We start from the raw sequence: 24,113 nt of genomic DNA, 5'->3' as shown, positions 1-24,113 counted from the left end.
GTTGATATATCTAAAGCATCTAAGTAAAGACTATTCTTGCCTTTTTGATATGAGTTGCAAAATAGTAATTGAGGTGTTTAGTTAGCAAGCAAGTTGAATTTCATTAGAAGAAAATTACCAGTGTCTCTGATGGGCCCATGGTAACATCTGTGATCTTCATGCACTCCATTGCCTCTTCGAGAATATGAACAATCTATGTTCTGTAAATACTTCCCCCAAAACAACCTACTTAATTTCCTTACTTATTTACATCTCAAGGAGATGGATACCTGGTCAAGAATTTTTTTGAGGTACTACTCCTGTTTTAGAACGCTCTCCTGGCTTCCTTTTCGGTTAAATTTTTTAAGATGTTCCTTAAATCTTTTCATGCCTCTGGATAAAAGATTTCCATTTTTCCAAAACTGACTTAACATCAAGTAAGTGTTTCAGACCCTTTCCTTAACAACCTAAATTTTGAACTTTAGCTGTTACTCACAGCATGAGTGTAATGCCTTCTATACTTCTTGCATTGTGGTTTCTGCATGGGTAGTAGAAACTATTCAAGATTACACAGAACCTGACTGCATTACAAAATCCTCTTTTTGGAGAGAGAAGTTACAAATACTTTTACATAGTTACTGTTTTAAAGCTGTCACAAGTATGAGAGCAAATAAGGTTGTTAATTGGCTTTTAACTATGTAAACCATACGAATTGAATAACTGGCCCTTAAACATGTAAGAAGCTTGATTTTTATATATTAACCTCAAAAGGATTAGGTCTCTTCAGTAAGAGTTACTTTTATGTGCACAATCTATTAGCTCTCTATATCTGCTGCTGGCTTCACTGTATCACTGTTTCCATTTCAGAAACTGTACAGAAGATCATCTCCACACAAAGGTATGGTTTACCTGTGCCACTGGTCGACAACAGCTTTGGATGGTAGCCTCCAGATTATTCTGGGTTTGGGCTCCCCAATGGCTGAGCAGTTCAATAGTAATTTGTCCCCAAAATTCACCTCAGTCCACTTTTGGGATGCAAATTCTATCCTGGGGATGGTTTCTCGCTCTTCCACTGTCAGAATTACCACTCTTCTTTCAGAGCCAGTGGAGCTGGTAGCAATGCATTCATAAGTGCCCCTGTCTGAAGAGGCTACTTTTCTTAGGTACAGAGTCCCATTTGAAAATAGTAACAACTTGGAATTTATAAACTGCAGTGGTTTCACTTCAGTGCCATCAGAGAGGACCCAGTGAACACTGGGCTGAGGAGTTCCTTTGGCAGTACAGGGCAATTTCAAACTTTCACCCCAAGTCCCTCTAATGACTTGCCTCTTTTGCTCTAGAATAACTGGTGGGGCCGCAATGACTTGTATTTTGACCAGCAGTGAATCCTGGCCAGCTGAGTTGCTGGCCATGCATTTGTAAAAGCCTCTGTCATAAATGCTGAGATTGTGGATGACCAGCGTTCCATCAGATGTCACTAGGACCTGTCTACTCCCCTTAGATGATCCTGAAACCACTGTTTGGTTTGCGAGAATCCAGGAGATTGTAGGACTTGGTCTACCGTCAGCTCTGCACTTTAATTCCACACTGTTTCCGGAATGAACTGTGATCTCTTTCATACGCCTATCCAGGATCCTGGGGGGATAGGAAACCACGGACAAGGTGATGTGAAGGCGATCAGTGCCAAGCGGATTAGATGCTGTGCACAGGTACTGTCCACGGTCCTGAATGCCCACGCTCCGTATGGACAGGGTGCCATTAGGTAGCACCTGGAATCTGCTATTCTGGTTGCTTTTAGCTATATCAAATCCTGATAAGAAAAAAATTTATAGTCAGAGGTCATCAAAGTTTAAATAGAAAACAAATTCTTCAAGGGCAAGTCTCAAGAGGAAAGCTTTGGGAGGGGCTGTTAGGCTACTGAGAACAAATATACTAAAAAGTAAAATTAGGTCACTTACTGTTAAGACTGACAATTGTTCCTAGTTTTTTTTTTAATTTCCATAATTTTAGTTTAAAAGTCATCTAGTGCAACACAATGAAAAAGAGAAGGCTCCCTTTCAAATCATATTTCTTTGTATATGCTTTCAAAACACTTAAAACAATGTTCTTAATTAACATGTTTTAAAACCCTCTAATCAGCAAAACCTTTATGCAGCAAATGTCAAATGAGATTAATCATTTCTGTATCTTGGAGAGATTTGAAACTGGTGTTCTTTGTATGTGTAACCCTGAAATAGGACACAATCTCTTCCTTGTTTTATGACTAAAGAAGACTAAGTGTAAAGAGTACACAGTTTCAAATACCTGATGACACTCTGGTCCAGTGGATGGTGGGTAGGGGATGTCCAACAGCATCACAAGGGAGAAAGGCATCGGAGTTAGCTGGAACAGTAAAACTTGCTGCTTTTCCTCCAACTATTCTGGGCCTTTCAAATATATTCCTAGGCAAAGAATCATAGGAAAGGAATTCAGAAGTTGTTAGTTTTTTAACTGGTGTCTTATCAAAGCCATTCTCCTTTGCAGTCTTCTGAATATCCCAGTTTGAAGCAGGAGTGATGTCCTCTGGCCAGCCTGGAGTGGGCATAATATCCACTATGAGCTTTTTGCCTTTTTCAGCAGTTTTTGGGTCTGACTTGTGCCAGAAATGGTTTTCTGACCAGGGAAAGGAAGTCAGTTTGGAATTTTGTGGTTTAACTGTTATTAGTGCTGGCTTGGAAGTAGGGTGAAATAGATTGGAGTAGATAAAGTGGGTGGATCCAATTGTGACCTTGGCATTTAGGTGATCTTTGGGAGATGTTACAACCTCTGTTGCTAATTGCAGCGGATTAGCATTGTGCCTAGAGTGTTCACGTGGCTTGACCATTGTATTTGTCATCATCCTAAAAATGGGAGCTGCCATGTTTTCTGTGACCGTACTTTGATCACTCAAGGAATGGGAAGTGGGAATTGGTATTGGAGTGACACTGCTACTCAGGAATTGTGGTATGGTTGAGTGTCTAATGTTTGTGTTTCTAGTTGTGATTTGGTATGGTTTGCTGGACAAAAAGATTTCAGAAACAATTTTGCTCTTCAAAGTCTGCGTACTTTCTTGGGATAGTTCTTCAATTACATCTGTCAGAGTAAACATTCTTGGATGAAGACCAGTTGTGCTTGAAATTTCTTTTGTGTTTTCCAATGGAGAATGAATGAAAGCAAAGACACCAGGCTTGTTTGAAGTTTCAGCTGCACTTAGATCAGGAGGTATCATAGTAGTGGATGCAGTGAGACCAGAGCTCTGACTGGGAGAGTAGTGTGGGTCCTTCCTGTTGTTCTGAGGCTCCTTTTCTCTTTGTACTTTTTGTGTCCTGGGTCTGGCTATTTGTGTTTTACTGATAATGACTGATGCAGGGTCAGTTGGAGAAACTGTCAGCTTGGCTTTCTGCATTGACATAAAATTGGTACTTGATTCTTTGCTTGAGATATTAGGAGGTGTAGAGTAAACTGATGGAAACGAGGGAAGCTTCTTCATTGTTGGAAGACTTAAAAGAGTGTGTGTTTCAGTGGCATTTTGGTGAGTTGTAGCTGATGTTATAGATGGAATTTGTATCACATTTGCTGACAGTTTTGTGAAATGGAAAGGAAAAATGTTATCTGTGGGTAAAGCAGGAGACGTTTTAGGAAGCACTGTGACTGTGCTTTTTGGTGAACTAAAATGATGCTGATTCTTTAACTTCTCTTCTTGGACATGGTTATTTACAAAGATCTGATGCCAGGGAATTTTCCTTCTTAAAAATCTTGTAATGGCTGTAGTAGTAGACATAGATGGCTTGGTGGTGGGAACTGGGAGTGGTGAAATAATCATTGAATCTCTTTTAATTTCAATGTTATTAGACACACTTGGGTAACCATTATTTGTTATATGAGTTTTTTCCAAAGCTAAGGATTTGGGGGCATGAGTCATAACTGGCCCACTTGGAGTCACCTGGATACTTTTAGCACTGAAATATTTTATTGTGGGTGTAGTTTCCTCAATATCTGCATTTGGTTTGTTTTCAGATGTTGATGATGGATTGTGGGTTAGAGTTGTAGATTCTTCTGCTGTGACTTTGGCAATTTCAGCTTTGGTGAGCATGATGGGGGAAGAACTTGGAAAGGACAGTGCTGCTGCAGTAGTGGTGAGCCTTTCTCTGGGAGAACAGGATGGGGACACCACATCAGGCTCTGTGGCTGAAAATGCAGTGGTGCTTTCTTCAGAAGCACCTCTGAGTGTTGGTCTCACAAAGCCATATCTATGCTGTCGAAGAACTGGCATTCTATATGGGCTGATAATTCGACCCCTGCCCCAAATTTTCCTCCGTCTTCCAAAGCGCCTGGATGTTAGTGGGATGTTAGTTGTAATATTTCTTGGAATCTGTAACTTAGAATGAGTAGCAGTGTATGTGCCCGAAGGTAGCTTTGAGGTGCTCAGCTTTTGAGTATTTTGTGGATAGAAGTGAGTGCTCCTAGGTTCACTGAATCCTGTTTCAGATGTCTGATGACTATTCGTGCCACTTACTGACTGTAAGAATATATCAGCTTTGCTGTTAGCACTACTCAGCATTTTGATATTGACATCTTTGGTCATAGCCCCCGCTGCTTTGAGGAGTGCACTTTGTAAATGCTCTTTTTTCTTCCCAATGTTGTCAGCTTCCTGAAATTGTGTTGCTTCAGGTGGTAGAGGAAACAGAGTCGATAAACTTTTGTTGGTTGTGCTTTGCATTTTGCTTGATACAGTTGGGCTTATATTCTTAGATATGGCTGTAGTTTCAGGTGGTAGTATGTGTGGACCCACAATTGGAGAGACTTCAGCACCAGCAGTTAGATTTGTCACAGGACTATCACGTATTTTTCTGGAATCAGCAGTCACTGTCCTCGCCAGAACACTAGGAGCCTTAGTTACCAGGGCCATAAATTCCTCATCTGGAGGGAGCATGCCTGAAGAGTCTACCTCCTCACCAGGTACTTTCAGGAACTGGGTGACCACTGGAGGTGGCCTTGCCGTCACATTTTCTTGCTTCTCTGGCATAGTAGTCTTTTTAGCTTTCTCCAAAAGCGCTGCCCAGTGTCGTGGATCAATTCTCCGAGAAGAGGGAGAGAAGGGCTTCCTGTACTCTTTAAAATGTCGATTTGGTGAATCTCCTCGCCGCCGGTGTATGAACTCACGATAGTTGTGTTTTTTACCTGGGCTCAAGACTTCGTTTCCAGTCTCAGCTCCCATTGGGGGAGATGTAGGGAGTTGCACAGCTGGTGGGTCCTTAGGATGAGCAATGGGAATGGGCTCATCAAGTCCAGATTCATCTGTTTCTACATTATGCTCCACTGGCCTTTGCCCTTTTGTTTTGACTGAAACTTGGTTAATCAGAAAGTCAGCCCCTGATGGGTTGGCTGCTACACAACAATAATGACCCTGGTTTTTTTGGGTGACCTGTAATATTCTTAGTGTGCCATTGTTAAGAATTTGCTTGTCTCCTGAGGACTGATAAAGCACAGTGTTTCCGGGAAGAACCCAGCTAACAGAGGCATCTGGAATACCAGAAGAATGGCATGGAAGGTCAAGGGTTTCGCCAATGAAAACTGTATAATGAGCCCCATTTTTATGATAGGTCTCTATGTGGGGCTCTACCACCATGATTCTATATGTGAGAATATCTGCATCATCATAATTGGTGCTTATGCAGTGGTATATGCCTGTATCAAAGCTATCAGCCATCTGGAGTTCTAGTTTTCCACTTTTGTCTATGAGGATTCGCCCATCCTCACTAACATAAGGGGCTCTCACTTTACTCCCATCAGCCAAAAGCCACTCCAGATGTGGCGTGGGGTCCCCTTGGCCTGGGCAGTCGAGGTCAATGGTCCCACCAACCAAAACGGTGCGTTCCAGCTTAGTATTGTTATCTCTTGGAATCATGGTCCATTTGTGTTTCACTGGCCTTATTTCTGCCCTTGGTAAAGTGACTTGAACATCACTGGAGTACTGGATGTGCAATGTACTGAGTGTGGTGGCAGTTCTATTTAGCTGCAAGGAAATGTGGTCTTGCATTAACCAAGGGGGATCTGCTTTAAGAGCAGCCTCTACGTCAGTATAGATGTCTTCAGGTTTAGGAGTCACCTGTTTATATTTGTAGCAGCGTTGTGGTGTTTCAGTGAGCAAGTGGCTCCTTTCTAGAATCAGAGGAGAATCACTGTACAAAGCCAGAACCTGCCATACTGGCTGAATGTGATTGTAATCTAGGTTACACACCAGAAACGTTGAAAATGATGTATTTAGCATGATAGAGTCATTTTCTTCCGTGAATACAACAGATGATGTTTTTGAGGGCTTTTGGATACTGCAGACCATGTTAGCTTCATTTCCAAACTGGTCTGTCATATTCAAAGTGATGGAGCCAATGGGTGCCATGAAATCTTGGGGAGAGATGGACACAGGATTGCTGTCTTCTAGAATACTCAGGTTCTTTAATTTCAGAGATGGGTCGATGGTTGGCTTGGCACACGAGAAAGCTGCAGATGGGACCATAGCCAAGGGCTTGCCTCTAGAGGTCCTGGGGTTCATGCAAAGTGGACATTGCTGAGGACTGGAGGGACTTCTGTCTTTTTTGCATTTTATTATATCTAGGAAAAATGACAGTTGAGTTATTGCCAGCTGTGGCCTCTTTACGAATTAACATTTGAACACTATAAAGAAATAGCTTTTGGTAAAATAGGAAAGAACAATTTGGAAATTTTAGTGTTTGTTTAATGGAAAATCTACTTTTTTGTCTTTGGGTTGATTGATTTCTAAAAAGATATGGTCTATAAACCCTTCCACAATATTATATCCATAGTCATATGGATTTTTTTGTCTTGTTGATTGCTTTATTTCCCATGCCTAGAGAGTGCCTGATATATATTCGGTAATCAGAAGATACTACCTAAAAGAATAATGTTCTTACCTAGGGAAACAAATAACATGCCTATGTTTCTCACTTTGTACTAACAGAAGTTCAGTTCTATTTCCTCATTCTAATGTTTTGAGAGTCATAGAACTTCACTGTCCTTTAAAAGATAACCTGTTTTATCTAATGTTTTACTAAACAGTTGAAGAAGAGTTAATACCTATTCTTCTCAAACTACTATAAAATACAGAAGAGGAAGGAAAGCTTCCAAACAATTCTATGAGGTGAGCATTACCCTGATACCAAAACCAGACACCACACAACAAGAAAGCTACAGCCAACATCCTTGATTGAATATACATGTAAAAATATTCAACAAAATATTAGCAAGCTGCATTTAACAATATATTAAATCAAAACCACAATGAGATACCACCTCACACCTGTCAGAATGGCTAACATTAACAACTCAGGCAACAACAGATGTTGGTGAGGATGTGGAGAAAGAGGGACCCCTCTTACACTGTTGGTGGGAGTGCAAACTGGTGCAGCCACTCTGGAAAACAGTACGGAGGTTCCTCAAAGAATTAAAAATAGGACTATCCTATGACCCAACAATTGCACTATTAGGTATTTATCCATAGGATACAGAAATGCTGATTTGAGGGGGTACGTGCACCCCAATGTTTATAGCAGCACTATCAGCAATAGTCAAATTATGGAAAGAGCCCAAATGTCACTGACTGATGAGGTAAAGAAGATGTGGTTTATGTATGTATGTGTGTGGGTGTGTGAGAGAGAGAGAGAGGGAATATTACTTGGCCATCAAAAACAATGAAATCTTGCCATTTGCAACAACGTGGATGGAACTAGAATGTATTAGGCTGAGCAAGTTAAGTCAGTCAGAGAAAGGCAAATATCATGTGATTTCACTCATATGTGGAATTTAAGAAACAAAACAGATGAACATAGAGGAAGGGAAGGAAAAGTAAGATAAAACAGAGGGAGACAAAGCATAAGAGACTCTTAAATACAGAAAACAAACTGAGGGTTGCTGGAGGGGATTTGAATGGCGGGATGTGCTAAATGTGTGATGAGCATTAAAAAGGGTACTTGTTGGGATGAGCCCTGGGTGTTATATGTAAATGATGAACCACTAAATTCTACTCCTGAAACTATTATTACACTATATATTAACTAACTTGAATTGAAACAAAATTTAATAAAAAGCAACAAAACAAACCAAAAAAAACCAATACATTAAAAGGACCATTCACCATGATCAAGTGGTATTTATACTGGGGACACAAGGATGATTCAATATTCATAAATCAACCAATGTGATAAACTACATCAGCAAAACAAAGATTAAAATCATATCTCAATAGTTAAATAGAAAACATTTGACAAAATTCTGTTCTTGATAAAAATTATCAACAAAGTGGGTGTAGAGGAAACCTACCTCAACAGAATAAAGGCCAAATATGACAAACCCACAGCTAACATCATCCTTAATGGTGAAAAAGTGCGAGTTTTTCTCTTAAGATCAGGAACGAGACAAGGATGTCTACTCTCGCTGCTTTTCTTCAACACAGTACTCTGGAAGTCCTACTTGCAGCAGTCAGAGAAGATAAAGTAATAAAAGGCATCCAGAATGATGTGGAAGAACAAAAGCTTTCACTGTCTGCAGATGACATGAAAGTCCATGTAAGGTATCTTAAAGAGTACACCAAGAAACTATGAAAACGGATCAATTCAGTGAAGTCACAGAATACAAACATACAGAAATCAATTCAATTTCTATAGACTAATAATGAAGTAGCAGAAAGACAAATTAATCTCACTTATAATTGTTCTGCAAATAATACAATACCTAGGAATAAACTTAACCAAGCAGATGAATGACCTGTACTCTGAAAACTATGAAACACTGATGAAAGAAACTGAAGGCAACATCAAGAAATATAAAGATATTCCATGGTCATAGATTGGAACAATTAATATTAAAACGTATTAACCAAAGCAATCTACAGATTCAATATAATCCCTATCAAAATACCCACATTTTTCACAAAACTAGAACTTCTACTACTATAATATGTAGGGCACCACCAAGACCCCAAGTAGCCAAAGCAATCTTGAGAAAGATGAACAAATGACACTTGCCAACAAGGATGTGGAGAAAAGGAACCCTCATACTGTCGATGGGAATGAAAACTGGTACAGCCACTGTGGAAAGCAGTATGGATTTTCCTCAAAAAATTAAAAATAGAATTGCCATATGACCCAACAATTCCACTACTGGGTATACCCAAATAATAAAAAAATACCAATTCAAAAAACTACATACACCCCTATGCTTATGGCTGCATTACAATAGCCAGGATATGAAAGTAACCTGAGTGTCTATCAATAGAAGAATGAATAAAGAAGATGTGGTATGTATATATAATGGAATATTAGCTACCAAAAGAAGGATAAGACTGTGCCATTTGTGACAGCGTGGACGGACTCCAAACCCTTCAGTTTGTACTTCAATATGACAGGTGATGCTACATACATTTGGCTCAGCAACTCAGTAAATTTTACAATCTAAACCTATGCAGAGGAAGTAGCTGGCAAGCCTGAAAACCTTTGAGTGCTCATAAGAGGCTCTTCTCAGTCACCCACTTACCAACCAGCTATAACTCTTTACCTACTGATAGTGGGTTCAAACCTCACTATAGCAAAAAACACAGCTGACTTCTGGTATAATTAAACCAGATCACAGAATGCCTAACTATCACTACCACCTGGACCAGAGTTAGCAGGCCCTGGACAGCAGGTATTTTACTTCAGGTGTAGATCTTACCTGTCACGTCGTTCCCTCAGTCGCACTAAGTTTCAGTCACACAGAGAGATTTTTCCATTCCTCAAACGTGCCATGCCTTATTAGGCTCTGACATATTCTGTTCCTTCTACTTCCCGTCGCCTGCTGTCTGACATGTCCTCTTTCATCCATGTCTAACTACTTACATCCTTTGGGACCCAGCCACAAAAACCACTTTTGGGTAGGCTTCCTGCTTTATGCTGTTGTACCTTCCACTTCTATCCTACTCCTCAATCACCCACTATCAGAATGAGCTTGTCTAGTTGTCTGCCTTCCCAGAAGACTGTAAGCTCTGTACTTGTTTATCTGTATGTCCTCAGCCCCAGCCAGTGGATGCTCAGGAAAGATTGGAGGGAAGGATAAAGGCAGGCAGGCCGGCCTAATTCTAAGGTCATATTTCTTCCACATTTTAACTTGTAAATTGAGATGAGTCTTAAAATTGAAGGTGTTTTACAGTAGTAACTGACCTACTGGCAATCTTGATATAGGTACCACCACCACACACTGAACAGTGTCTTAGCTATATATATTGTTTCCTCTTTAACTGAGTTACAAGCATAGTTGGTAATACACATATTAAGTTTATCACTTAAAATGTTTGTATTAAGATTACACTATGCTTTTGGGTCACCTGGGAGGCTCAGTTGGCTGAGCATCCAACTCTTGATTTCAGCTCAGGTCATGATACGAGGCTCATGGGATCCAGCCCCGTGTTGGGCTCTGTACTGTTTAAGATTTTCTGTCTCTCTCCCTTCTCCCCTCTCTCCTGCTGGTGCTTGCTCACCCTCTCTCTAAAATTAAAAAAAGAAAGAAAAAAGAGAACCCCAACTTAAAAAAAAAATTACACTATGCTTTGGCACTAAAACAAGACATTATTATGTAGGTAGGAAGGCCCGAAAACAGAGAAGCTGGACATAAATTTGACTTTTGTAAAACAAATGTTTATCAAAGAAATAGCCACAAAGTCCTTATTTTATAAAGAAGCAACACAAAAAGCTTTGTGGAACTTAAGAAGGGAAGATAACCACAAATAGATAAAGCTGTGTTACACTGGATTACTGAAATGTGTGCAAAAGGATGGTCTATCACATGCCAAATAAAGCAACTGAAGACATGAGAAACTGTCAAATCTCCTGGAATAAAGTCAAAGCAGAAGCTGACATGACTAATTCATAACTCGTATAGGATTATCATTAAGGCATCTCAGTCAAAAGGAGAACACTTAATTTAGACAGGACTGAAAGATGTTAGCCCTACTGGGTTTGGCTAATTATATATGTGTGTGTATATATACATATACAATTTGGGGATATATTAAGATCATAAGTGGGTGGTGGACTTGTTTGTATTCACAATTAAAATGGCTAATTGAAGAGTAGTTTAACAAAAAATGAGTACCTCCTATGTTCTAGGCACATTCTAGGGGCTAGGACTAAATCAGACATAGAAAGGTAATAGACATTTAATACTAATAAATATAATGTTTTCCATTCACGAATGGAATCTTGGACAAAGTAGTGAAATGATCACAGTTGGCCCTTGAACAACACAGATTTGAACTGCGAGGATACACTTACACATGAATTTTTTAAATAAATATAAATAGAAAAATTTTTGGAGATTGTGACCATTTGAAAAACCTCACAGGTAAAGCACATAGCCTAGAAATGTTGAAAATGTTTTTTTATGTCATGAATGCACAAAATACGCACAAATATTATAAAGAGTTAAAATGTATCAAATTATGCACACACTTAAAGACCATATATGGCACCATTCAGTTATGAGAAATGTAAACAAACATAAAGGTAAAGTATTAAATCATAAATGCATAAATTAGCCACTTTCTATTGCTATTGAGGTAAGCTCAACTGTTGTAAGAATCTTTGTAAGAATGCTGTGACACTAATCATCTTGGGTGCATTTCATCTCTCCAGTAAATTGCATAGTGCAGTAAAAAATGATTCTCATGGTTCTCATCTATTTTTCATCATGTCCAGTGTAATACCATGAACCCTGAATAATAGCAATGGACCCACAGAAGGTGCCACTAGTGGTGTTGGGAGCGCTCCCAAGAAGCAGAGAAAAGTGATGACATTACACGAAAAAGTTAAGTGCTTTGCTTTGAGGTTTGCAACTGTGGATCCAGTATAAGGACCTTTGTGGGGGGAAAAAAAAAAAAAAAAAAAAGAAATTCCTGAAGCTGTCACTGTAGCTACACCAGAAGGCATGAGAACCTTGCAGTTTTTGCAAAATGCCTTTTTATCTTGTGTGGAAAATGCAGCTTTTATGTGGGCGTAGGATTGCTATCAGAAAGGCATATCTGTGGACCATTTATGATTCACAAAAAAGCAGTCATTGTATGAAACTTGAAGGAGAAGGATCTCGATCTCAAGACCTAATGCCAGCAAAGGATGGTTTGATAGTTTTAGAAAGAGATTTGGCTTAAAATAGATCAAGATAGCAGGAGAAACAGTTTCTATCATCCAAGAGGGAGTAGAAGAGTTTCCAGACAACATCACAAAAATCATTGAGGAGACTAGATATCTGTCTGAACAGGTTTTTAATGTAGAGAAAAGTGCCCTATTCTGGGGGGAAAATGCCACGAAGGACATTTATTAGCAAGGAAGAGGATTTAAGGCAGGAAGGGATAGGCTAACTTTACTGTTTTATGCAAATGTGGTTGGGTTCTTGATCTGGACTGCCCTTATCTGTAAAGCTATTAATTCTCGAGTCTTGAAGGGAAATGATAAACATTTTGATTGTACAATAAGGTCTGGATGATGAGAATACTTTTTTGTTCCCATTGATTCTGTGTTTCTGAAGTCATGAAGTACCTTGCCAGTATGGAACTGCTTTGTAAAAGTTATTTTGATGTTGGACAATGCCCCTAGCCACCCACAACCCTATGAGTTCAATACCAAAGGCATCAAAGTGGTTTACTTGCCCTAAATACATTTTTTTAATGTTTTATTTATTTCTAGGAGAGAGAGAGAGAGAGAGAGAGACAGCGTGAGCAGGGGAGGGTCAGAGAGAGAGAGAGAGGGAGTCACAGACTGAAACAGGCTCCAGGCTCTGAGCTGACCGCACAGAGCCCGACGTGGGGCTCGAACCCACGAACCTCAAGATCATGACCTAAGCGAAAGTCGGACGCTTAACCAACTAAGCCACCCAGGCACCCCCCTAAATACATCTCTAATTCATCCTCTAATTCAGGGAGTCACAGGCCCTAAGGCTCATTATACACAAATCTCCATGGAAAGGATTATTAATTCAATGGAAGAGAACTCTGAGAGGATATCATAAAAATCTAGAAGGATTACACCAATGAAGATGCCATTGTTACAGGAAAAGCCATGGAAGCCATCATATCTGAAACAGTAAACTCCTGCTGGAGAAAAACATGTCCAGATGATGTGTATGAATTCAAAGGATTTAGCACAGAGCCAATCAAGGAAATCATTAAAGAGACTGTTGATACAGGAGAAAAAAAAAAAGAGCTGGGAGAGCAGACTGAGGAAGTGTTGATGAAGGGTTTCAAGATACAGATCTTAGACAAATTCAAGAGCTAAAAGATACCACATAGAGGAATTAACAAAATAGGACTTGATAGTGATTAATGTTTCCAAATCATTGTGCAAAAGTGAGGAAGAAGACACAGAAAAAGCACTGCCAGGAAACAAATTGACATTAGACAATGTTGCAGAAGGGTTCCTGTTAATTCAAGACTGCTTTTGACTTCCTTTATGACATGGACCTTTCTATGATAGGGATACTGAAACTAAAGCAGAGGATGGAAGGAAGGTTGGTACTATATGAAAACATTTTTATAAAAATAAAAATCAAGTCAGAAAATTACAATGTATTACTGTAAAGCTACCCTGATTGTACTTGCCCCTCCTGCCTCCCCGTCTACTTCCTCCACAGCAAGACCAATGCCTTCTCTTCATCCTTTATTCCGTGTGAAGATGATGACCTAATGATGATCCACTTCCATAGAGTAAACAGTAATTATCATGCTGTAAAGTTAATAAACTTATGTTTTGTTCATGTGTGTTTCTGTGAAAAGCCAATAACTACACAGTAACAACTGTATGAGATGTTGCTGCCTCAGTCTTCATTACATAGACCATGTGCAAGATGTGTGTGGATGTAGACAGCGTCTCCTTACATAGGCATACTGTCCTTGCCATACAGCATGCCTTGCTCTTATTGGAGAAACTGCATTATCAACCTGTTATTACAAGTAAGTGGTAGTTTTTAAAAAATACACTGTTTTCAACATTGTATTATGAATAGGACTAATACTGTATATGCCATAAAGTTTATAATGATTCATTCATTAGTGTATAGGGTAGGCTACCATAAAGCAATCATATTGCTGTTTCATTATCAATGCATGAATATAAAATAAACATGAATTTCTTTTTGACATCTTTTCATTTTGGATGTCTGTATAACATCTACAGTGTTTTGTATCCTATAAGATGATATAGGTACTGATATAATTTATCTTGCAAACAGACCATGTAAATTTATAGTATTAATACAGTACAATACTGTAAATGTATTTTCCTTATGATTTGCTCAAAAAGCTTTTCTCTAGCTATCTTATAAAGATACATAGTATACAAAGTATAAAAAGCATACCATGTACTAAATATGAGATAAGTGGCCATTTATGTTATCAGTAAGGCTTTCAGCCAACAGTGGACTATTAGTAGTTAAGTTTTAGGAAATTAAGTTATATATGGATTTTCAACTGTGTTGGGGGAGAATACCCCTAACCTCACATTTTCAATGGTCAGCTATATTCGAATACAGATGGGATGAGTGGAGCAGCACCATGCTTCCAGAAAGATGGAGTACTGAACAGAGTTTGCAGGTTAGCTAGGAGCCCATCAGGCAGAAAAGGAAGGCAAATGCTCCAGGCAGGAAAGCAGCAGGGATGAGGTACTAAAACAGCGTAGATTATGTCTGGGATTGAAGAGGGGCTGAGGGGTTGGAAAGGAAGGAAATGAGGTTGAGGCTAGGTTAGGCATTACTGGACTAAGGAGCTGAGGTTTTGTTCTAGAGGCCAAGATCTGCAATCTTTTTTATGTAAAGGGCCAGATAGGAAAGATTTTAGGTTTGTGGACTATAGGCTTCTGACACTTTATTACACAGAGTGTAGTAATGGTTTCAGGAGTAGAATAGACTTGCAGAAGAATGAATCTAGACCACTTTCTTACACCATACACAAAAATAAACTGAAAGATAAAATAGATCTAAGACAGGAAACCATCAAAATCCTAGCGGAGAAAGCAGGCAGCCCGTCTTTGACCTTGGCCATAGCAACTTTTTGCTAGACATGTGTCCAGCGGCAATGGAAAACAAAAGCAAAAATGACTACTGGGACCTCATCAAAGGTGATGTGCACAGCAAAGGAAACAACTAAACAAACAAAAAAGCCTACAGAATGGGGGAAGATATTTGCAAAGGACATATCTGATAAAGGGTGAGTATCCAAAATCTATAAAGAACTTAGCAAACTCAACACCCAAAAACCAAAGAATCCAGTGAAGAAATAGGCAGAAAGACTTCTTCTCCAAAGAAGACCTGCAGGTGACTAAAAGACACATGAAAAGATGATCAACATCACATCATCAGGGACACACAAATCAAAACCACAATGAGATACCCCTCACCCTGTCAGAGTGGCTAAAATCAACAACTCAGGAAACAACAGATGTTGGTGAGGATATGGAAAAAGAAGAAGCTTCTTGCACTATTGGTGGGAATGCAAACTGGTGCAGCCACTCTAGAAAACATCGTGGAGATTCCTCAAAAAATTGAAAATAGAACTACCCTATGACCCAGCAGTAGAACTACTAGGTATTTATCCAATACAAATACAAAAATGCTGATTTGAGGGAGCACATGCACCCCAATGTTTAAAGCAGTGCTATCAAAATAGCCAAATTATAGAAAGAGCCCAAATGCCCATTGACTGATGAATGGATAAAGATGATGTGGTGTGTATGTCTATGTATGTATATATACATGATGGAATATTACTTGGCCATCAAAAACAATGAAATCTTGCTATTTGCAACAATGTGGTTGGAACTAGAATGTACTATACTAAGCAAGATAAGTTGGTCAGAGAAAGACAAATATCACGTGATTTTGCTCATATATGGAATTTAAGGAACAAAACAGATGAACATAGAGGAAGGGAAGGAAAAATAAGATAAAAAAGAGAGGGAGGCAAACCATAAACTCTTACAGAGAACAAACTGAGGGTTGCTGGAGGGGAGTTGATAGGAGGATGGGCTAAATGGGTGATGGGCTTGAATGCGGGCACTTGGGATGAGTCCTGAGTATTATACGTAAGTGATAAATCCAAGTACATTTTAGAGAAAAGGTTTTGGCTTTTGAGTTTCTACTTTCTAGCTGTGTGACCTGGATGGGTGGCAATGAAAATGATAAGCTTCCTATGTATTGAGTGCTTGCTTTAAGCTATATACTGTGCTAAGCACTTTGTATTATTTTAATTATTGTTTCCAGTTATTCTTATCTCTGTGTTAATTACAGGTGAGAAAACTGAAACATAAATGGTCTAAATAAATAGCCCAAAACACCCGAATTTTCTAAGTCTCAATTTCTTAGTCTATAAATGCAGGATTATTGGGAGGATTAATATGCAAAGGATCTGGCACAATGTCAACCACAAACTCAGTACATGTTAACTTCCTGTTCGTTCTTATTCCTCCTTTTCCCTTTGATATATCTTTTCTGCCCCATTCCAGTTTCCTTCCTTTGTAATCAAGGCAGAAGTAATTTTTTACTGTCTCTGAGATTCTACAGAACTAAATTTTCAACTTAAGTATTTTGCTGTTTTTCATTCATAGCCTGTCTTTGTATGTGTTTAGCGTATTTACCTAAAAGATTTGCTCATGGAGAGCAAAGGTGTTACCTAGTGGCCTAAAGTTATTCACATTGTTCAGCTAATGGTTTTGGATTTACTTTTTAACTAATTAACTGATCATACATACACACACATGACAGCAGCACCCTCAAATGTTTTCCACCTTTCTCAAGTCTCTGACCTTGACCCCTTCCTAGGACCTTACTCAGTCACCTCTCCTACAACTTAATCGAGGAGAAAATCCAGGAAATAAGAATGTCCTTTGCCTTTTCTACCAGACTCAGGAATTCCCCTGCCTCTGTGCCAACCTAGTTCTCTTTTTTCCTACTTCTAAGGAAAATCCCTCCTCCTATGTCTGGATCTCTAGCCCTCTCATCTTCTAGGAGACTTGTTCAATGGATGATCTGCCTATTCTGGTGTTGGCGCCTTCCACGGTGAACATAATTCTGTCTAATGCTTGAAGAGTCTTGTGTGATTGCATATTTCCATCTGGCTGCCATCCTCCCTCCCTCTTCTCAGGTCAAACCTCTCCAAAGACTGATCCTTGCCTTCCACCTATCTGTCCACCCATAGCAGTCTGGCTCCCATCACTCTTTCCAAAGTAACCAACCACCCCTTTGATGCCAAAATCAATGGGCTCCTTTCAGTCATTATCCTAAAGACTTCATTATTTACTTAGATTTCAACAGTCAACAGTACATTTAATCATTTGCTCATTTTCCCCACATGAATGCAAGCTCATTGATGAAACTATCTTGTTTAGTTTTAGATCCCTGTGTTGTTTGTGACCTCTTGTTCAGAGGAGATAACTACTTGTTGACTGAATGGATCTTGCCCTCAGCATGGCAAATTTTACTTTCCCCATCAAAGTACATTTCACACTCTGATTGTTTCCTCATCTGTAACCCATCACAGGCATGGTTAGAACAGAGAGTGCTGTTGGTATTTCCATCACAGAGCACAGGACCTTGAATAGAGCTTTAAAAATGTGTAGCGACTAAATGACTCAAAGGAAGGGAAGGGTTTTATGGCTCACAGTAAAGAGTAACACACACAAACATTTCTTATTTCCTAATTTGGTCAGAAGTGATGACCAGATAATTGACCTGAAACAATGCCCAATTCATCAAAGATAATGCATTACCACTAAGTTAGTATTTAGTATTTATTTTTTCTCCAGCTAAATTACGTCGGACTCCCTGCTTACTGATAAAAACCTCCAGACAGGTTTCTTCTAATTAGGATAAAGAAATAGCACATGTACCTGGTTTTTCCTGTATCCAGTCAGACAACCATTTTAAATGGCAATCACAGGTCCACGGGTTCCCATGAAGATAAAGGCTTTCCAAATCAGGCATATAGGAAATCATCTCTTGAGGGACGGAGCTCAGGAAGTTATCAGACAAGTACAGGTACTTAATGAAAGATGTTTTAAATATCTGGAGGTATTGCAAAGAGACAAATGTATCTGGATGGAGCTTTGTGAGCTGATTTCCTTCCAAGTGCACAAGTCGGAGAAAGGTGAGTCCATAAAAAACCTCTGGGTTTATAAACTCAATATTGTTGTGGTCCATATGCAACCGTGTCAAGCTCCTGAGACCAAAAAAAGTATCTTTCTGAAGTTTTCGAATTTTGTTATAGCTCATTTTTAACACCTAAGAATTAAAAAAAAACACATTTAGTTTGTCAAAGGAATTTTACAAAAGGGAAAAGTGTATCAATAAAATATGTTGGGAATTAAGCCAATGCAACATGTGTATCTTGTTTGAATCCCAATTCAAAGAGATTAGTAGCAAATTAAACATGAGAACATCAGGGAAATAAGAATACTCATGAAAATTTGATAATATTGGGGCGCCTGGGTGGCTTAGTCGGTTAAGCGTCCGACTTTCGCTTAGGTCATGATCTCGCGGTTCGTGGGTTTGAGCCCCGCGTCGGGCTCTGTGCTGACTGCCGGCTCAGAGCCTGGAGCCTGTTTCAGTCTGTGACTCCCTCTCTCTCTGACCCTCCTCTGCTCACGCTGTCTCTCTCTCTCTCCTAGAAATAAATAAAACATTTTAAAAAAATGCTTTTAGAAAATTTGATAATATTAAGGAGTTATTGCTAAAATGGAAAGATAGAATATTTATACTGTGGTTATTTTTAAAAGATTCCTTAACTTTGAGATATATACTGAAGTACTTGCAGATAAGACATTAAGATATCTTGGATTTCTTTCAAAACAATGCAATGAGTTAAAGTAGTGGGTAGAAGTACAGGTGAAGCAAGATCTGTTATTTGTTGAAAACTACTGAATCTGGGTGATATGCTGTGATTTATTATACTATTCTTTTTACTTTTGTATGTGATTTAAAATTTCCATAACTTACTTTTTTAGTTATCTTGATATTTCAAGTGGATTTAAGAGTTCCTGAGCCACATTTTCCATAAGAAAGCAATAAATATATTGAAGTTATCTTTTACATTTATAACAGTTCTATTGAGATATAATTCACAGAGCATAAAAGTCACCTTTTTAAAGTGTACATTAAGTGATTTTTAATATATTAACAGAGTTGTGCAACCATCTCCACTAAATTTGGTAAGTTTTCATTACCCCAACATCAAAACTGATGCCACTGGCAGTCATTCCCCCCTCTGCCTAGCCCTAGAAAACCACTACTTTGTTTCTATGGATTTGAATTTTCTGAATATTTAATGTAAATGGAGTTGTACAATACATGACCTTTTGTGTCTTGCTTTTTTTCCATTTGCCTTATCATTTCAAGACTCATCCCTGTTGTAGAATCACAACATTCTGAAATGTTGTAATTCTATGTATTGTTCAGAATTACAATTCATTCCTTTTTAGTTCAGAACAATATTCCATGTAACTTATTTTGCTAATCCACTTATCAGTGATGGACATTGGGGGTATGTTCCACTCTTCTGGTTATTATGGGGAATATTATTTTAATTGATTCAGAAATTAAAATAATTTCTGAACATTTCAAGAGCATGGGAGTATTCGCCAAGTTCTTTTCCACTTACTAGTTGAACTTACACTTTCTCCCAAAAAGAGAAAGAAATGCTAGCATTTCTTTTTCCTCGTTTGGCCTAAGATGTCACCTCTGTTGAAGAATGCATCTCTGGAATGCAAAGTTCCCTAATAAACAAACAAAAAATTAAACTGACCACATAGAAAATCTTCAACCTAACTATTACCTGGGAGTATAATCTCAAACTCCATGTTCTTCAATATTTGTTGAAAAGCCAGTGAAGAGAATAAATATGTATGGAAATTCCATAAAGGGTATGTATCCCAACCTATTTTCTGAAGACATTTGCCTTATTGAGCCAAATCAGTGGAATTACATGCCCAGACTGAATTCTACTGCATTATACAGCCCTGGTATGATGTCAAAGTGCTCTATGAACACTGACATTTTATCTTTTATAAAGATATTACTTAATTTGTTTTATCATGCTGTATCTATTTTACAAGGAGCTTTGGAATAGAAATCAGATGAGACAGAAATCCGTGGGAATCAAGAGAGTAGGAAGATTTTGAGTTTACCTTCTTCTATGAACAAGACTAAAACTACAACTATTTATAAAACAACTATCTCTGAAAACAAACTGAAGACTTGCAGGAAGGATTATAGACAATTTGGATATAAAAAAACGACACCACGATAGATAAGAGGGACAAAAATATGGTTAAGTCACACAATCCGAGTGTGATGACCCATAAGTGGGGGTTGTAGGGGTGGGGATCATAACCATAGAGTCCCTCCCTGAGAAAACAAAAGTTTAAGCTGCACATTGGATGGGACTCCCAAGCCTAGGGAACCTGTGCTAGGAAGACAAGCCTCCATAATGCCTGGCTTTGAGAACCAGTGGGGTTTAGGTCTGTGGGGCAGTAGGAAACGGACACTCTGCTCTTAAAAAGTAGAAGTGTAATCTAACTTTCTCCAAGTCCCAGGACAGAGGCAGTAGTATAAAGAGTGCCTGGGTTTTACACGTGAAGGAAATTATAAAGTATGGGCCAGAGGTGCAGGAACCTGCTTTAACATTCTTTGGGAACAGAAATGATGGCAGGCACCATTTCTTTTAACTTCCCTTCAGTCTCACTGGCCCAGTGCTGGTGAGAGCAATTTCTTCCCAAGCAATGGTCACAACCAGACCTCACTGCCAGTCACATTCAAGGCCTGCACCCCCCACCAATACATACAAGCCACAGCAGGAGAGGGCACACAATCCAGACGGGATACCCCAGGCGCACCTCAGTTGGATGAATCACAGGGTTTGGTACTACCACACCCAACAAGACACCTGCACAAAGCCGCTCACTCCTTCAAGACTGGGTAATGCAACTGATCTACCTAATACATAGAAACAAACAGACAAAATGAAGATACAGAATATGTTCCAAATGAAAGAGCAGGATAAAACCTCAGGAAAAGACCTAAAGGAAACAAATAAGAAATCTACCTGAAAAATAATTCAAAATCATGACCATATAGATGTTCACCAAACTCAGAAGATGAATCAACACAATGAGAGCCTCAACCATGAGATAGAAAATGTAAAAAGGAACTAATCAGAGCTGAAGAATAATTGAAATAAAAAAAGTATACTAGAGGGAATCAATAGCAGATTAGGTGATATAGAAGAATGAATCAGTGATGTGGAAGAGAGCAGTGGAAGTAACTCCATTGGAACAGCAAAAGGAAAACATTAAGAACTAAATATAGTTTAAAGGATCTCTGGGACAGCATGAGGCATACTAACATTTGCATTATAGGTGTTGCAGAAGGAGCAGAGAGACAAAAAGGAACAGAAAACCTATTTGAAGTAATAATGACTGATAACTTCTTAACCTAATAAAGAAAACTGACATCCACCTCTAGGAGGCCAAGATTCCTAAAGAAGATGAACCCAAAAAGACCCAGGCCAATACATATTATAATCAAATTACCAAGAGTTAAAGAGAGAATCTTAAAAGCAGCAAGAGAAAAACAACTAGTTAATACAAGGAAACCCCCATACAACTATCACAACTGATTTTTCGCTGAAAATTTACAGGCCAAAAGGGAGTGATACAGTATATTCAAAGTGCTGAAAGGAAACAAAAAAATCACAAGAATTCTCTATCCAGTAGGATTATCATTCAGAATTGAGGAGACAGAAGGTGTTTCCCCAGACAACCAAAAGCTAAAAGAATTCATCAACAACAAACCAGTCTTACAAGAGATGTTAAAGGAACTAACTTAAGTGGAAAAGGAAAGGCGATAACCAGAAAAAATAAAATTGTGAAAGAAATGATCTCACTAATAAAAGTAAACATATGTTAAAGGTAGTGGATTGATCACCTATATAGCTAGTATGAGGGTTAAAAGACAAAAGTAGTAAAATCATCTAGACTTATAATTATTAGTTGATGGATACACAAAATAATAAGACGTTAAATAGGACATCAAAATTCGAAACATTTGGCAACGTGGTAAAAATGTAGTACTTTTAGAACACCCTTGAGCTTAAGTGATCCTCAACTTAAATAGGCTGCTACATACATAATATATATGAACCTTGTGGTAGCCATAAACCAAATACCTTAAATAGTTTCACAAAAAAATAAAAAAAGACATAAATATAAAAGTCACCAAATTATAAGGGAAGAGATTTTAAGAAACAGACAACTAAAAAAAATCATAAAACCAACAAAATGACAATAAATACATGTCTGTGAATAATTATTTTTATTGATGTATAATATGCAATGTTATATTAGTTTCAAGTGCATATTAGTTTCAAGTTAACAATGCACGTGGGTTCCCTTTTCTGCATTTCCTTGTCAACACTCACTTGTTATTCCCTGTCTTATTATTTTTTTAAATATTTTTATTTATTTCTAGGAGAGAGAGAGAGAGACAGCGTGAGCAGGGGAGGGTCAGAGAGAGAGAGAGTCACAGAATCTGAAACAGGCTCCAGGCTCTGAACTGGCAGTCAGCACAGAGCCCGACGCGGGGCTCAAACCCACGAACTGCGAGATCATGACCTAAGCAAAAGTCGGACGCTTAACCGACTAAGCCACCCAGGCGCCCCCTGTCTTTTTAATCCTAGCTATTCTGAAAGGTGTGAGGTGGTATCTCATTGTGGTTTTGATTTGCATTTTCCTGATGACTGGTTATGTTGCGCATGTTGTATTTAGCCATTTGTATGTCTTTTTTGGAAAAAATCCTTATTCTGGTCTTATGCTTTTTCTTTTTAATGTCTTTATTTTGAGAGAGAGAGAATGCAAGCATGAGTGAGGGAGGAAGAGAGAATCCAAAGCAGGCTCTGTGCTGTCAGTGGGGAGCATGATGCAGGGCTCCATCTCACAAATTGTGAGATCATGACCTGAGACCAGATGCTTAACTGACTGAGCCACATAGGCACCTCTGCTTTTTTAAACTGAATAGTGTTTTGGTTTTTTTTTATGTTGAGTTGTATAAATTCTCTGTATAGTTTGATTTTAACCTCTGATCTATCATTTACATATATCTTCTCCCATTAGGTAGATTGTCTTTTGTTGATGGTTTCCTTCACCTTTTTATTTTGGTGTAGTTCCAACAGTTTATTTTTCCTTTAGTTTCCCTTACCCAGGGAGGGATATCTAGGAAAATGTTGCTATGGCTGAGATTACTGCCTATGTTTGCTTCTGGAATTTATGGTTTCAGGTCTCATATTTAGGTCAGATCTTTAATCCATCCATTTGAGTTTATTTTGTATATAGTGTTAGAAAATGGTTCAATTTTATTGTTCTGCATGTAGCTGTCCTGTTTTGCCAGCACCAATTATTGAAGAGATTACCTTTTCCCCAGTGTGTATTATTGCCTACTTTGTCATAGATTAGTTGAGCATATAAGTATGGGTTTATTTCTGGGCTCTCTATGCTGGTCTATTGCTCTGTGTCTATTTTTGTGCCAGTACCATCCTGTTTTGATTACTATAGCTTTGTAGCATAATTTAAAACTGAGAATTGTGATCTCTCCAATTCTTTTTCCAAATTGCTTCTTTAGCTATTTTGGGGTCTTTTGTAGTTCCATACAAATTTTAAGGTTATCTGTTCCAGTTCTGTGAAAAATGCTGCTAGTATTTAGACAGAGATTGCACTGAACCTGTAGATGGCTTCGAGTATTACTAACAGTTACATTTTTTTATTATTTATTCTGAGAGAGAGAGAGAGAAAGGGCACAAACAGGGGAGGAACAGATAGAGAGGGAATGAGAGAATCCCAAGCAGGCTCCACACTGCCAGCTCAGAGCCTGATGCAGGGCTTGAACTTATGAGCCGTGAGATCATGATCTGAGCCAAAAATCAAGAGTTAGCACCTAACTGACTGAACCATCCAGGTGCCCCTGGTGTTATGAACATTTAATCATAGCTTCCAATCCATGAGCATGGAAGAGTTTCCCATTTGTTTTTATCACCTTCAATT

The 24,113-nt window shown here is 38.6% G+C and overlaps 1 protein-coding gene across 1 annotated transcript in view; it reads right to left on the bottom strand.

The window, feature by feature from the left end:
* IGSF10 (immunoglobulin superfamily member 10) overlaps positions 1-24,113 on the bottom strand; it is a 54,387-nt gene that overhangs the window by 4,317 nt on the left and 25,957 nt on the right. The window contains exons 3-5 of the mRNA XM_039240979.1: positions 17,916-18,306; positions 2,284-6,609; positions 889-1,789 (exon numbers count right to left, since the gene is read on the bottom strand). Of these exons, the coding sequence (XP_039096910.1) occupies positions 889-1,789; positions 2,284-6,609; positions 17,916-18,306 (5,618 nt within the window). The remainder of the gene's footprint in view (positions 1-888; positions 1,790-2,283; positions 6,610-17,915; positions 18,307-24,113) is intronic.

Source organism: Hyaena hyaena, unplaced genomic scaffold (genome assembly GCF_003009895.1).
Source record: "Hyaena hyaena isolate Hyena2069 unplaced genomic scaffold, ASM300989v1 scaffold_186, whole genome shotgun sequence".
In the NCBI taxonomy this organism is placed as follows: Eukaryota; Metazoa; Chordata; class Mammalia; order Carnivora; family Hyaenidae; genus Hyaena; species Hyaena hyaena.
This window is presented reverse-complemented; position numbering and strand designations above follow the sequence as displayed.